A 15,131-nucleotide genomic window follows, 5' to 3' on the forward strand; every position below is an offset into this window, starting at 1 on the left:
TTTAATAAATAGAATATAGCAGAAGTGATGGTGTTTGACTTCAGAGACTAGGTCAAAAAGGTGTTACAGCTTCTTCCCTTAACAAAGAGAGTCCCAAACAAGATAGATACAATGAGACCCACTCTAAAACACATCATAATTAAAATGCCAAAGGTTAAAGATAAAAAGAGAATCTTAAAAGCAACAAGAGGAAAGCAATTAGTCACCCACAGAGGAGCTCCCATAAGACTGTTGGCTTATTTCTTAAAAGAAACTTTGTAGGCTAGAAGGGATTGGCAAGAAATATTTCAAGTCATGAAGAGCAAGGACCTACAGCCAAGATTGCTCTTCCCAGCAAAGCTGTCATTTAGAATTAGGGGGCAAAGAAAGAGCTTCCCAGATAAGAAAAAACTAAAGGAGTTATCACCACCAAACTATTATTATATGGAATATTAAAGAGACTTATTTAAGAAAAAGATGAATAATAATATGGTAATAAATACATACCTATCAATAACTGAATCTAAAAAACACACTAAACAAACAAGAACAGAGACAAATCATGGATGAGAAGAATGTTTTGATGGTTGTCAGATGGGATGAGGGTTGAGGGAAATGGGTGAAGAGGTATATTTTCATTTTTCTAATTCAACTTATTTTTTATCCACTTGTTTTGTTGCCAAAAACCATTCAAAATAATAGCCTGGATATCTAGGGAGCTCAGTTCTAGGTGATTTAATCTAGAGTAGACACTCTTTGAATCTATTAAGGGACTTCTTAATCTCCTGAGAAAGCATAAAGAAAATCATTATTCTTTTCTTGTTTGTGTGTGTCCCACAAGTTATAATCATGCCCAATATATTCCTCCTTTTTATAATTTAATGTAACTATAATAAGTAATTTCTATAACTCATAAGCATTTGGTCAGTATGGTATAGTATAGAAGGACAATTTGGGGTGACTATCTCTGACACTCTCAGGCATTCTTGAAGAACTATAGGTGTCATTTTAGCCAATTGTCAGGCTTTTGATTTGTTAAATGGGTTACATTGGAGCCAGAACTAAATTGTTCTGAATAACTGAGGTGGATTCTAGAGGTAAAATGGGGAAAGAGAGGATGAGAGATCTGGAATTAAGAGGAATATAAGACTAGACGTTTTGGAGAAAGAACAAAAGCAAATGTTGACAAATGAAGGGACTGATACTTTGTTCTGCAGTGTAATGCCAAGACAAAGTTTCCAATGTACTTTGCCCTGGACTAATTATGAGTATGACAAAATCTTGAGATTAGTGTGAGCAGTGTGGAGAATGTAATCAAATTCTGATTGCAAATTCCAGTTATACTTATTATAGGTGGGCACCGCCTAAAAGACAGAACCTTTTCAGCGTGCTCTTCCTTAGCTAGTGCCCCAAGTCTGCAGGCTTACCTGCCCCCACCACCTCTGCTCAGCCGCGCAACCTCCCATTCACCACCGTCTTCTCCGTCCCCACCTTCCCTGCTCCCCAAATTCCCATTGTCACGTTTTTCCTCCACAGTTTTCAGAGACTATGAATCTCCTGTAAACTATCGCAAGTATTACTCAAAATACAAAATAAAATTAGAAGAGGAGACTAGGTTTGGAGAGTCAGAAAACATAGCAAGTACAGACATTAAGCAAAAGGAGGATTTGAGGGGATAACCCTTACCTTTAGTTTTTCCATGAGGCATTTATCAGTAGCTTTTTCTTTTTTAGATTTTTTGGCTACTAAAGAAAAATATTGTACAACATAGTGGGTAATACCATTTCATTTATATGGGCTCACAGTAAAAATCAGATTCCCATAGCACAGAATTAATTATCATCTACTTAACACTTACTGAGCTTTTATCTGGCCCCAATCAGGAGCCACTGAAGATTTAAAGCTGAACATTGGTGAGTTCCAATCTCAAAAAAAGAAAACAACAACGCCCAAACAAACAAATAAACAAAAAAACTACAGGTGTTTGTTTTGCACATAGTAGGCCTCTGTAAATAGTTTTGAAATAACCTCATTAGTAGTTCTTAACTTTTTGTCAGGCTCCATAGTTAATATGCATAACACACTCCAATCAAATATTTCATAATATGCAGTGACTGGGTGGAGAGATGGTATAGGCCTCCAAAGGGGAACGTCAGAATCTCTGTCACGCATGTGAAGTTGGAAATATATCCTGAATCTCCTCTCCACTCTTACTTCAGTTTCAACACTGATTGCTCATAAATCACTGTTTAAAGCACTTTTTTACCCACTTTGAGAATGCAAGGCAGAATATACAAGTATTCATGAAGTATTCCCACTGTAATATGAAAATATATCTATGCTTATATGAAAAAATGATAGGCTTCTTAGAAAAGGTGTTTTAATGGAGTTTTGGAAGATAGGTAGCATTTTAATGAATCCTATAGTGGAGGATTCCCCACAAATTACATTAAATGAGGCAGAAAGAACAGGATAAAGGTATGAAGAAAGTTCACTGACTTCCCAAGAGTAGAAGGCAAACATTTAAGGATGGAAATCTGTGACCAAAGACAGATATTTAAGGAATATCATCAACAAGATACACTTGTGAACAGCTTGCCTGGGTGGCACTGGCTCAGATTCTGGTCTGTGCTTGACCATGAGTTGATGAAATTTACTGATCCCCTTGCTCCAGGTCCATTCATTTAAATGCACAAGTGTTCATTTTGACCTGCCTCTGTGAGCTGCAGATAAACTGTGTTTAACTTTTAAAAAATAAAGTCGTGTGGATCATGCTAATATGTTACCAGGGTTGAAAACTATTGAGTTTGTCTTTACAATAAATGAATGATCAAATGAATAAATGACACAGAAGTACGCACTCACAATTCAAACTGTATTTAAGCCTTTCTAGGGTTAAGTCACTTTGGTGAATATCATCCTTTAGGACTTTATAATTTTGATGTTCCAGATGCTCCATTCTATCGAATGCACACTCCTGCTCTATTTAACTGATAATAAAACATAGAATGGTAGCTGAAGAGATTAAATTAGAAATATAAACAATAAAATAAATGCATAATATTTAATTTAATAACAATTTAAATATTATTTTAAAATTACTAGAAATATTTCATTTAAACTGTTAATAATGCTTTGAACCATGATTAGAGAGAAAATGAGAGCAAGTTCTAGTTTTTATCTCTGAAAGACTTTGTTTTTCTCCAATAACTTGTCCCTTCTAAAATCTAAAAAGCACACATATATTTTCCCAAAATGATGCTTAGAATTCATAGTCCTGGTAGTTTAGGGATTATAACATAAAATTCATTATGTTTTACATGAAGAGTTTTGATTGATAAAAAGGTAATGGAAAGGTATAATTATAATATTTTACAAACAAATATTTATAAACATAGTTTTTTAAAGTAATTCAACACAAAGTAGCATGGACGTGTTTTTGTTCTGTTCAAAAAAATCTTTTTATTTTCTGTAACCAATAGATACAGAAGAGTGAGGAGAACTTTTAGGAACTAATAGATATTGCTGGCAAGTTAGAAAAAGAATGCATGCAGAACTTCAGCAGAGATCTCTGACATAAAAGAACAGAGTGATATCACCGTAATGTAGATCTTTGAAGTTAAACTCCTGCTATATAACAGGTTTGGAAGTGATGTTTAGGCTAACAATCACATTTATTATTCCTGAGCAGCTTACCTATCAGTCCTCAAGGTGGTTTTCAAATTTTCACTTATGAAAATTAAGTGTCATGGGAGTCAAAGCTCAGGAATAGAGACTGAAGCCATTCGCCCTTGTTTCCTGATGACTCCTGGGTTTTCCCCCAAAGAAGCAAATGAGGAGGATAAAGTAACATTCAGGTGGAATTACACTTTGTTGCTCCAATGGCAACTTTTTCACACCCTGTGAAACCACAGGGAAGAATCAGCTTGTTTCCATCTGTGGAACTTTTCAAAGGGGACACAAGAAACTATGGAGGTCAAATGTGGGAAGCATGGCATACTAGTTTCTTGTAATTATTCCTAAAGTTCCCTTGTAACAGTGGGACACTATAGCCCATCCCATCATTCTTTTGACATTGTTTCTGTAAATGTTGACTCTAATATGTAGCTTATGGATAAACAGCACATTTGTATAAGCATTCTAGGAACTTCAAAAGATATAGACTCTGACCTTCAGTCATTCCAGCTCTGGGAGACTTGCTGACCGACCTTCAACCACGGAGCCAGGATGACACGGAGCCAGGATGACGCACACCTAGCTGTTGCTTGACTACTTTTGGGGTCCTCATCAGGATGGATGGTGCTCCTCTTCATGTGGAGAACTTTTCAAACCACCCCCTTGATCTCTGTTTGTTCCCCTCTCCCCCCTTATAAAACCTCTGCCTGCACTGAGAGGAGGAGATGGGCTTTGGAACAAGAGTCCTCCATCCTCTTCAACTGCTGGATCAGAATAAACCTTTTCCGTTCTCCCCAGCACCTGTCTCACGAGTCTGGCTTTCATTGCAGCAGGCAGCTCGACCTGCATTCAATTAAAACTAAGTTAGAAACTGAGTAGAAATAAGAGCAAATTGGTTATTTACGCTATGTTATAGTGCTCATTTTTTAAACCGGCTCTTATGACCCTGTCAATACTTTCTAGGAAAAAATAATTTAAGTAACTGAATTAATGTACTTAACATGCCTTAAGATTGTCTGAGACTGTGCCACAAAACAGAGAATGCTGTCTTATTTTTTTTAAGTCAGATTTTCCTAAAATTAAAAGTGTCTCTGTTTCAGTTTACTTCTGAAACATTCTTTAAAACTCTCAATCACACTAAAAAACTCAAAAAATTTAAAATTATGTATTAATTTGCATCACCTCAGTCAGATAGTTTTTAATCATTCAAATTAAAAGAAAAATTAAGCTCTAGCTTTTTTCTTCAAAGTGGTAAAAAATACTTAATAAATATTAATATAGTAATATTGTTTTAAATAAAGTTCATTGAACTATTATCTTTTTAATTCCTCTTCTAAAAGAACTACAAAAGTTGTATGCCTTGTTGATGAGTTGATACTGTGAACTCTTAACTAGTCTGTTTTTGTTCCAACTGTTTGTTACCATAGTCCTCACCTATTTGAACAAGTAGATGTAAGTATTGTTACAGAAGTACCCAGAAACAAAAACATATGTTCTTAATCATTGGATTCAAAAGTCATGTCTGTGTTTGGAACAAAGTTTCTTGGAAAATGCGTAGTCAAACTCTATCTTCCCACCCACACCTGCAGAAGGTATATAGGCGTCTCATTCATTGGATGTGGATTGAGGTTTTCTCCAAGAGAATCAATAAAGGTAAGGAGAGAATTCAGGTTGCTAGTGAGAGAGGTTTAACTTCTTATGGTTCCAGTGACATTTTTTTTACAATCTATGGAACCAAAAGAAAGAGGAGAGAAAAGAGATGGAAGATACAAGAAAGCTAAATACTTAGAGCCTCTGATGCAGGGCCCTGGGTTTTGCCAGTCCTATCACATTCTGAGTGTGAAAATGACTGAACCCAGGTTCAGCTGCTGCCGCAATGAGAGCCAAACTCATGAGGCAAGTCCTGGGGAGAAGGAAAGTCATTTATTCAAGCGCTGGTCACCTGAGAAGATGGGGAACTCCCATTCCAGAGCCCATCTTCACATTGCAGTGCCGGCAGAGGTTTTTATAAGGGAGGAGAGGGGAAGCAGAACAAAGAGATCAAGGGAGGGGGTTGAAAATCTCTCTAGGTGCAGACCAGCACAGTCCCTTCTGATAAGGCAAGTGATGGTCCAGGGCACATTATCCTGTTAGTCATCTTGGCTTCACATCATCCTGACTTATGTCATCCTGGCTCCACGGTTGAAGGTCAGCAAACCTCCCAGAGCTGGGATGCCTGAAGGTCGAAGTCTGTACCTTTTGAAGTTAGTTCCTAGAATTCTTATACAAACGTGTTATCTATAAGCTGCATATTAGTCAGCGTCAGCACTTACACAAACAATGGTGGGGTGAGTTATAATTCCTCACTGTCACAATTCTCCACTGTTGCAAAAAGTGTGAAAGATTTTGGAAATAACTCAGGGATTCAGAAATAGAAGAGACTTTTGTCATCTTCTCTTATCTAGAATTCTGAGAGGTGGCAGAATTTAAAAATTTCAACTCATTTTATGAGGTTAGTGTAACTTCAGCAGCAAAACAAGACAAGGCTGGTATGACAAACAAAAATGATAGGTTAATCTCATGCAAAAATATCTATTTTTTAAAGTCAGCAAAAATGATTTTAAAAACATCATGATTAAATTGGGTTATTTGAGGAATACATAGTGGTTCAACATTAGAAAATCTATTAATATAATTCACTAGATGAACCAATTAAAGAAAAACTTATAAATTATTTCAAAAGCTACAGAAAAGATATTTGATTAAACTAAATGTTTCATTTAAAATACATTTTTTAGCAAATTATTTATTGATGGGAATATAATTAACCTCATAAAAAGATCAAAGAAATTGATAAATATCACACTTAATGCTGAAACATTAAACACATTCTGTTTAAATTCAGAGACAAGCCCAATGTCATCACTGCTTCCATTTCAGAGTGTTCTGGATAAACTTGCTAGTTAAATGGGCTCAAGGAAAACAATCATAAAAGGTATTCATTTGGAAAAGAAAAAAAGCTGTCATTATTTGCCGAAGATCAGTATTCAAAAATAAATGTATTTCTATATACCTGCAAGAAATAGCCATAGAAGAAGCAAAAAAGTATATAAAATACTGAAAGAAAATCCAACAAAGTATATTCAAAATTTAAATATTAAGTGATTACATATAATATAGTGCAGGACAGGGCAAATGTAGATTTACAGTTGTTTGTATGGAAAATAAACCATAATAAAATACAAAAACAAACTCTGTGTTTCATGTACTTACCACTGTATACCTACTTTTGCCCCACCCTGTATATGCTTACTATAATGGCTAACATCTAATAACACTAATAAGAATTTTTATCATTATTATTTTATTATTATTAAGAGAAAAATAAACTTTCTGAGAAACAATAAAAAGACCCTATGAATGGTATAGTATATATGAATAGGAAGATAATCTCCCAAAGATGACAATTCTTCCCAAATTGATATCAAAGTAATCCTAATCAAAATACTAATTTTTTAAATTGGGGTGACATTGGTTCTATGATACATGATCTGTATATTGCACTGTGTGTCTACCACCCCAAGTCAAATAATCTTCCTGTGAACCAATGTCACCCCAACAAATGTAATTTAGAAAAATACTAATTATTTTGAGTGGCATACCTGAGCCACTTAAGCCTAAATTAGATCTCAAAAAGTTCAAATGCATATCATACTGAACATATTCTATGACTCTAAAGCAACCATGGAGGAAATAAATTACAAAAAGAAACTAGAAAATGCTTGCGTGTTTGAAAATTTTAATGCATACTCTAAAATGTCAAGCTTGCCTTAAGCTAGCTCTAGGTTTCCTTCTGGTTCTAAACAGCTGTGATTCATGCACAATGCAAATCCGGTAGCATCTCAGTTCCCACGCTGCCTCCTTTTTTCACTTCTTAATCTTCTTTGAGCCTAGTATTTTAGGATTTGAATTAATATCAAATAAATCATAGAATTACTCAGTACAGTAAGAAACATATTGCATTCCATTCCAGCCTGACTGCCCCCCACCCTCACCCCCAGATTCCGTTCTGGGACATAACTAATTTTCTTTCCTGTATATGATTTCCCTGGTTGTTAATTAGGCATCTATCACCCATTCACCACCAGCATAAGCAGATGTGCTTTTATTTTTTTTCTTACTTCCTTAGGTTCTTTGTTCTCAAATCTGTATCATAGATTGGAGATGACTGGAGATTGGGCAAGGATTTGTGGGAATGTCTTCTCCTTCACTACGGTGGATATTATTTATAGCCATTTTTTTGAGGCTAAGAAAAGTTACATGAAAATCCTGAAACTTTATAAGTAGAAATAGAAGAGTGACTCTTCTCACCATTTCTCTCCACCTGTCTCACTAGATATATACAAACATATTCTTTAAAAAAAATGTTAAATTTATTTTTGAGAGAGAGAGGAGGAGAAAGAGGAAAGAGAGAAAGAGAGACTTGTTGTTTCACTTACTTATGCATTCATTCATTGGTTGATTCTTGTACATGCCCTGACTAGGGATCAAACCTACAAACTCGGTGTATCGGGATGACACTAACTAACCAAACTACCTGGCAAGGGCCACACACAACTTCTTAAAATTTCCTGTCTGCTCTTGGGGAAAAACTTAAGATGCTGAGGAATACTGAGTAGATTATGAAAGCATTTTATTTACTCTAAATGGACAAGATTTAACCAAAATAGTAAACCATTTGGGATGGTGAAAAGCATTTTTTATTTTTTGAAAAGGCCTCATGTCAAAATGGAATGTGTTTTACATGCAACATTCTTAGACGGATGTCTCCAAACTCTTAATAGAAGCCTTGGTGAATGAAATTGCTCTTTAAAAAGTAGGCTTTTTGTTGTTGTTGTTGTTGTCGTCGTCATTGTTAAGACTGACAACACAGAAGCTTCATTCTTTGGAGCCTAAGCAGCCACACCTACCACTGCTCCAGGATTAGTGGGACGTTTTTTAGATATGCTGAAATTTAGCTTCAAAGCTAATATCATGATGACCAAATATTTGGGATTCTGTTCAGAGCCTCAAAATTTAATTAATAAAGCAAAGCTCTATGCATCATATAATAATGCAATTATCATAAAATTTCATCTTCAGTGCATTTAGGACTAAGTACATACATATATTTGTATGTAACATCATATTTTCATTTTTATTATATAATATCCTATTAATACAGATTTATAGGTACATATATAAAACATATATGTTAGGTAAAACCATTTGTGTGTCTAGCACCTAACCTAAGAAATAAAATATTACTAATTTCTAAATAAATCCCAAACTTCCCCCGTGATTCTGAATATTTCCCCCTTCACTCTTTAGTTTTATGATGTGTATTACAAAACCTGTTGTCTCTTAGAAGTTTTTAAAGTTCTAGAAATGGTATCTTGCTATGTTTCAGCAGTTTGCATATTCTGTTCAATATTGTTTGTGCCATTTATCCCTCTTGTTGCTCACAACTAAAGTTCATGTATCCCAACAGTAGTACGCTCTTCCATAATATGAGTATACGACAGCTTATGAATTCATTTTACTACATTTTCAGGTATTTTGTATTTATAAACAATGCTGCTATGAACATTTTGCTCATGTCTCTGATACACATGAGCAAAAGTTTCTCTAGGGTGAAAGTATTGAAAACTTAGCATGAATATCTTCAGTTTTGCTGGAGATGCTAATTTGTATAGGAAAATAATTATATAGATTTACATATACACAGTTAATGTGTAATAAAACCAAAAGTCCTGGCATAATTTTGACTCTTGATTTCATAATGCACATCTAATCTGTTAACAAATCTTATCAGTTCTGCTTTCAAAATATATCCAGAATCTAGTCTCTTCTCGAACCCTACTCACTCATGCTGGCTTTAGCCACAGTCTTTCTGCATCTGGAGTTGAGACACTTTGCTCACCTCCCTCCCGCCACTACCACCTGGTTTAACTCCCTTCTTTCTCCTGAGTTAGGAGCAACGTCCTCTGTTTTGGTTTCCTTGTTTCCATTTTTGCCTCCCAAAGAGAAGAATATTTTCCATTCTGCTGCTAGAGATACCCTTTAAAAACTTCAATTCAGATCACTTTATTTTCTTTTTCAAAATTCTACAAATTTGGCTACCTATCTGTCCTAGCCCAGCCTGGCGGTGCGGCACATTGCCCATCTACTGCACTGCCTACACTACTCCCGCTTGCTCAGTATCCCTCAGCTTCACGTGCCTCCTGTTATTTTTGCATGTCAAGCAAGCTTGACCTCCCAGACATTTTGCTGGTTATGTCCTCTGTCTGAAAATTTATTTCCCACTCCTGACCCAGACCTCCCCATAGCTCTTTCCTAACATCCTTCATGTACTTGTTTAAATTACCAGTTTCTCAGTAAAGCCTTTTCTGACCTCCCTATTTAAATTTGCCATCCTACTTCTAACTTCCACTCGCTCTGTCATGAGGATAGGAATTATAGTCTCTTTGTTTTCTACCATATTCCTAATTCCTACAACACATAACAGAAAGAATGTAAATAACTACAGTAATAATGGCAACTCATGTAGTGTTACTATTTTAGGTACTTCTAAGCAGACTGCATAAATCAACTCATTTAATTCTCTCAGAAAGCAATGTGGAGAAGGAGGACTTTCTACTCCAGCAATGTAAAGAGTTTGAGTATTTCTTCTCCATAAAAAACAAGTATAAAAATTAGAAAATATTAACAAAAACAACTATCCCATCACAGTGGAAATCAATCAAGGCAACACAACAATTTGAGAAGCATTAATTCACAAAAAACTACTGGAGATTCCAGTAAGAACATCAGGAAGCTAGGGCCTCGCCTGGAGCCAGGTGGTCCCGAGGGCCTTTCTGCCAACCCTGGCTGGGGAACAGCTGCAGAAACCAGCTTGGCTGACATAGGTGGAAGGCTCAATTTGGAACAAGAAGAGAGGGCAATGATTCCTGGTTTCTCCCACAGGAAGTGGGAAATTAAGTTTAGAAAAGTAGGGAAAAACCACAGCTCCTGGAGCCTGGGGCTGTGGTCCAAATTTCGGGTCAGTGATAGAACAGCAGGATTCAACAGAAAAATCCTAGCATTCAGAGGCCACAGAGGACTGAAAACCTTCCACGCACCCCTGGCTGCCTGAGGAGCTGTGTGTGCATGGGAAACACCTTGAAAGAGTCTGCCTGCACTAGCTTGATTTTGCAAAACGGTGTCAAAAACGGAAGTCATTCTTAAATTCTTGAGTTTCAGGGACGTATTTCAAGTTCTATTCAATGCAAAGTCCTTATTTTTAAACTCTTTAATATCAAAGACAGTTTTTTGTGTGTTATTCAGTAAAAAGGTAAAGCTACTGATTAATTTTAGTATTATCTACTGTTAAATATGCCTTCAAAACTTATGGGGCTGGAAAAACATGATTTACAAATTCAGATAAAGACATTACATCAGTATTTCTTTTATTTTTTAATAGCAGAAGTGGAGGCATAATATGACATCATGCAGGATTAATTAACTATTTAATTAAGCAAATACTTGCTGAGTCCCTCTTATGTGCTTAGCACTGTGTTATTTGCTGAGAATACACTGGAAAACACAGTAGACTATGTCCAACTTTTGTGGACCACATATTACCATGTGGAAGATACAATAAATAAGGGGAAAAAATCAGCAAATATCACTGATTATTGATTAGCAGTATCACTTTGAAGCGGCTAAACTGAACCCTAATGGAGAAAAATAGGTCAGAGATCATACGACACTTTTAGTGGTCAAGGAGGTTTTTTCTTCTTTTTTCTTTTTCTTTCTTGTGTGTGCGGTTTTTTTTTTGTTTTTTTCTTTTTTTTTTTTACTGCAAACTAGCTTTATGCAAAAATTCTGCATGAGGCCTGAGATAAGCCTGTTCCTTTTTGTGCTGCTCTATATCATTTCTTTTTTTCTTTTATAAAGATTTTATTTATTTATTTTTAGAGAGAAGGGAAAGGAAGGAGAAAGAGAAGGAGAGAACCATCAATATGTGGTTGTCTCTTGTGTGCTCCTCACTGGGGACCCAGCCTGTAACCCAGTCATGTGCCCTGACTGGGAATCAAACTGCCGACTCTTTGGTTTCCAGGCTGGCATTCAATCCACTGAGCCACACCAGCAAGGGCTCCTCTATATCATTTCTCACACACTGTCATGAGCTATTCTTTTTTTTTAAGGCAAACTTTTCTTTCTTTTTTTATTTTTTACTTTTGTCAATTACTTTTTAAAATTTTTGTTCAAGTACAGTTGTTTCTGTTTTCCCAGCACCACTTTCTCCTGTCCCACCCTCAATCCTTCCTTGCTTAGGGTTTGTCCATGGGTCCTTTACACACATTCTTTGATGACCCTTCCCCTTCTATTCCCATGTTATCCCCCTCACCCCTCCCCTCTGGTTACTGTCAGTTTGTTCTTTACTTCAGTGTCGCTGGTTGTATTTAGCTTGCTTGTTTGTGTTGTTGATTAGTTTCCACTTACAGGTGAGATCATAAGGTATTTGTCTTTCACCCCCTGGCTTAATTCATTTAGCATAATGCTCTCCAGTTCCATCCATGCTGTCTCAAAAGGCAGTAGCTCTTTCTTTCTTTCTTTCTTTCTTTCTTTCTTTCTGTTGCATAGTATTCCACTGTGTAAATGTACCATAGCTTTTTGATACACTCATTTACTGTTGGGCACTTAGGTTTCTTCCAGCACTTGGCTATTGTAAATTGTGCTGCTATGAATATTGGTGTGCATAAGTTCTTTTGAATTGATGTTTTGGGATTCTTAGGATATAATCACAGCATTATATCCTAATTCTTAGGATATAATGGAATTGCTGGCTCAAAGGGAAGTTCCATTTTTAGTTTTCTGAGGAAACTCCAAACTGTTTTCCACAGTGCCTGCACCAGTCTGCATTCCCACCAACAGTGCACTAGGGTTCCTTTTTCTCCACAACCTCACCAGCACCTGTTCGTTGATTTGTTTATGATGGCCATTCTGACCGGTGTGAGGTGGTATCTCACTGTGGTTTTAATTTGCGTCTCTTTGATGGCTAGTGATGCTGAGCATCCTTTCATATGTCTCTGGGCTCTCTGTATGTCCTCCTTGGAGAAAAGTCTGTTCAGGTCCTTTGCCCACTTTTTAATTGGATCGTTTGTCTTCCTGGAGTGGAGTCGGGTTAGTTCTTTACATATTTTGGAGATCAAACCAATGTCTATGGTATCACTGGCAAATATGTTTTCCCATACAGTTGGTTCCCTCTTCATTTTGCTGACATTTTCTTTAGCCGTGCAGAAACTTCTTATTTTGATGAAGCCCCATTTGTTTATTCTTTCCTTTATGTCCCCTGCTCTAGGGGAGATATTGATGAAAATATTGCTATGTGGAATATCTGAGATTTTCCTGCCTATGTTCTCCTCTAGGACTTTTATGGTGTTGCAAACTTATATTTAAGTCTTTTATCCATCTTGAGGTCATTTTTGTGTGTGATGTAAATCAGTGGTCAAGTTTCATTTTTTCGCATGTTGCTGTCCAGATCTCCCAACACCATTTGTTGAAGAGGCTATTTTTACTCCATTTTATGCTTCTTCTCCCTTTGTCAAATATTAACTGACCATAGACACATCGGTTTATTTATGGACTCTCTATTCCATTCCATTGATTTATGTGTCTGTTCTTATGAGAGTACCAGATTGTTTTGATTACAGCAATCTTATAATATAGTTTGAAGTCAGGTATTGTGATCCCTCCTACTGTTCTTCTTTCTCAAAATGGCTGTGGTTATTTGGGGCTGTTTATGGTTCCATATACATTTTTGAAACATTTGTTCTATATCTGTGAGATGTCATTGGTATTTTAATAGGGATTGCATTGAATCTATAAATTGCTTTGGTTAGTATGGACATTTTGATGATGTTAATTCTTCCAATCCATGAGCACGGTATATGCTTTCATTTATTTGTGTCTTCCTTAATTGCTTTCTTCAGTGTTGTGTAGTTTTCTGAGTACAGGTCTCTAACCTTCAAGGAGGGTTTCTTTTGGGGGCAGCCTAGCCTGGGGTTTTAGGGCACTGCGTCTGAAAAGAAAGAACCAATTCTAGCTCTTTCACTTACTGATTATGAGATTTGGGGCAAGTCACACAACTGTCCTCTGCTTTGATTTCCTTATCTGTAAAATGGGAATAGTAATAGCATATAACTTGTAAGGTCCATGTGAGAATTAAATGAGTTATTGAATGCTGTGTTTTTCAAATTAAAAATTAAAACAGGCCCGCCAGCCAAGAGGGAAATCAACCTTGCAGAGACCCAAGAGAATTCCTGGCTGAGAAAAATGATCCCTACAAAGGCCCTGGGTATTTTAAGAAGCCAGACGCCCTCCGTGCAGGGAGTACAGAGCCTGGGTGAGACTGCGCTGCAGGAGGGAGTGTGAGAAGGCAGGGGCCAGACCCGGATGCGAAGGCGAAGTTCGTGCATGAAAGTTAATGATGGATATACTAACTCACATGTCCTCTAAATGAAACAGACTAATTTACTTGAATCAGAAAATACGTCAGAAATAACTAGAGCTAGCTTCACCTGTGTTCTCTCTGGTTGTAAATTACAGGTGCCTTTTCCAACTCATGAGTGAAACTGTCAGCCAAGAAAGTAACTTAGTTAAATTGATAGAAGAAAAAACCCAAAAACTGGGCACCCAAATCTCTGACGCTAGGTGTTACATTCCTTAGGCAACACAAAAGCCACTTGCAAACCCTAAAACACAAGCTCAGAAGTACCTCTGGAAATGAACAGGAAACTAATGTGCCATGTAAAGTTTGTCACCAGTTTACTGTCCCAGCCTTATATCCCCTCCACCAACACCCACGGAGACATAATGCTGGAGTCCATGTGGCAGAAACAGAACAGAATCTCCTTTTCTTTAAGAGATAAACCCATTTTTTTAAATGAATAATCAAAGGGTAGCTAAATTCCAAATACTACCAAGGGCCTGCATATTTTCTATAAGATAAATCGAGGAGGAAAAAGTCCAGAATCTCAGAAGAGCTAAGACAGAGACGGGGACGGCAGTAAGGCTACGTAAAGAGCTCTACCTTGTGCAGCCAGCTCTTTCCATCTCTCCTTGTTCTGCTGGATGATGTCTACCAGGTTGTTCTTGAAGCTCTTCAGGTCCACGCTTGCAAGGGAGTAGTCTGGGCTGTAGGTTCCGTCATTCACGGTGCCTTTCACATTTGATCGTCTAAACAAATCAGCAGTATAAACCCATAAAGGTATGTGAGCTAACAGTAACAACCAAACAAACCAGAAAACACCAAAGTCATGTTATTGGGATGGAGGGAGCAAAACCTGAAATGCTTTACAAAACCAACTGGAGAAGCCAGATGGCAGGTGCTCAGGCCTAGTTTTGAGCACATGTTAATGCTGCTCAGCTGCTTCCTTTCCTAACTTCACAGAGAGAGCCAGGGATTCTGTCAG

General features: G+C 36.9%; 1 protein-coding gene across 2 annotated transcripts in view; it reads right to left on the reverse strand.

Annotated features, from left to right (window-relative positions):
- PDE1A (phosphodiesterase 1A) overlaps positions 1-15,131 on the reverse strand; it is a 278,408-nt gene that overhangs the window by 18,610 nt on the left and 244,667 nt on the right. For both annotated transcript variants that reach the window (XM_054562441.1, XM_054562440.1), the window contains exon 13: positions 14,750-14,895. In XM_054562441.1, the coding sequence (XP_054418416.1) occupies positions 14,750-14,895 (146 nt within the window). The remainder of the gene's footprint in view (positions 1-14,749; positions 14,896-15,131) is intronic.

Source organism: Pteronotus mesoamericanus, unplaced genomic scaffold (genome assembly GCF_021234165.1).
Source record: "Pteronotus mesoamericanus isolate MK-2021 breed Mesoamerican mustached bat unplaced genomic scaffold, CSHL_Meso_final scaffold_651, whole genome shotgun sequence".
NCBI classification, from domain to species: domain Eukaryota; kingdom Metazoa; phylum Chordata; class Mammalia; order Chiroptera; family Mormoopidae; genus Pteronotus; species Pteronotus mesoamericanus.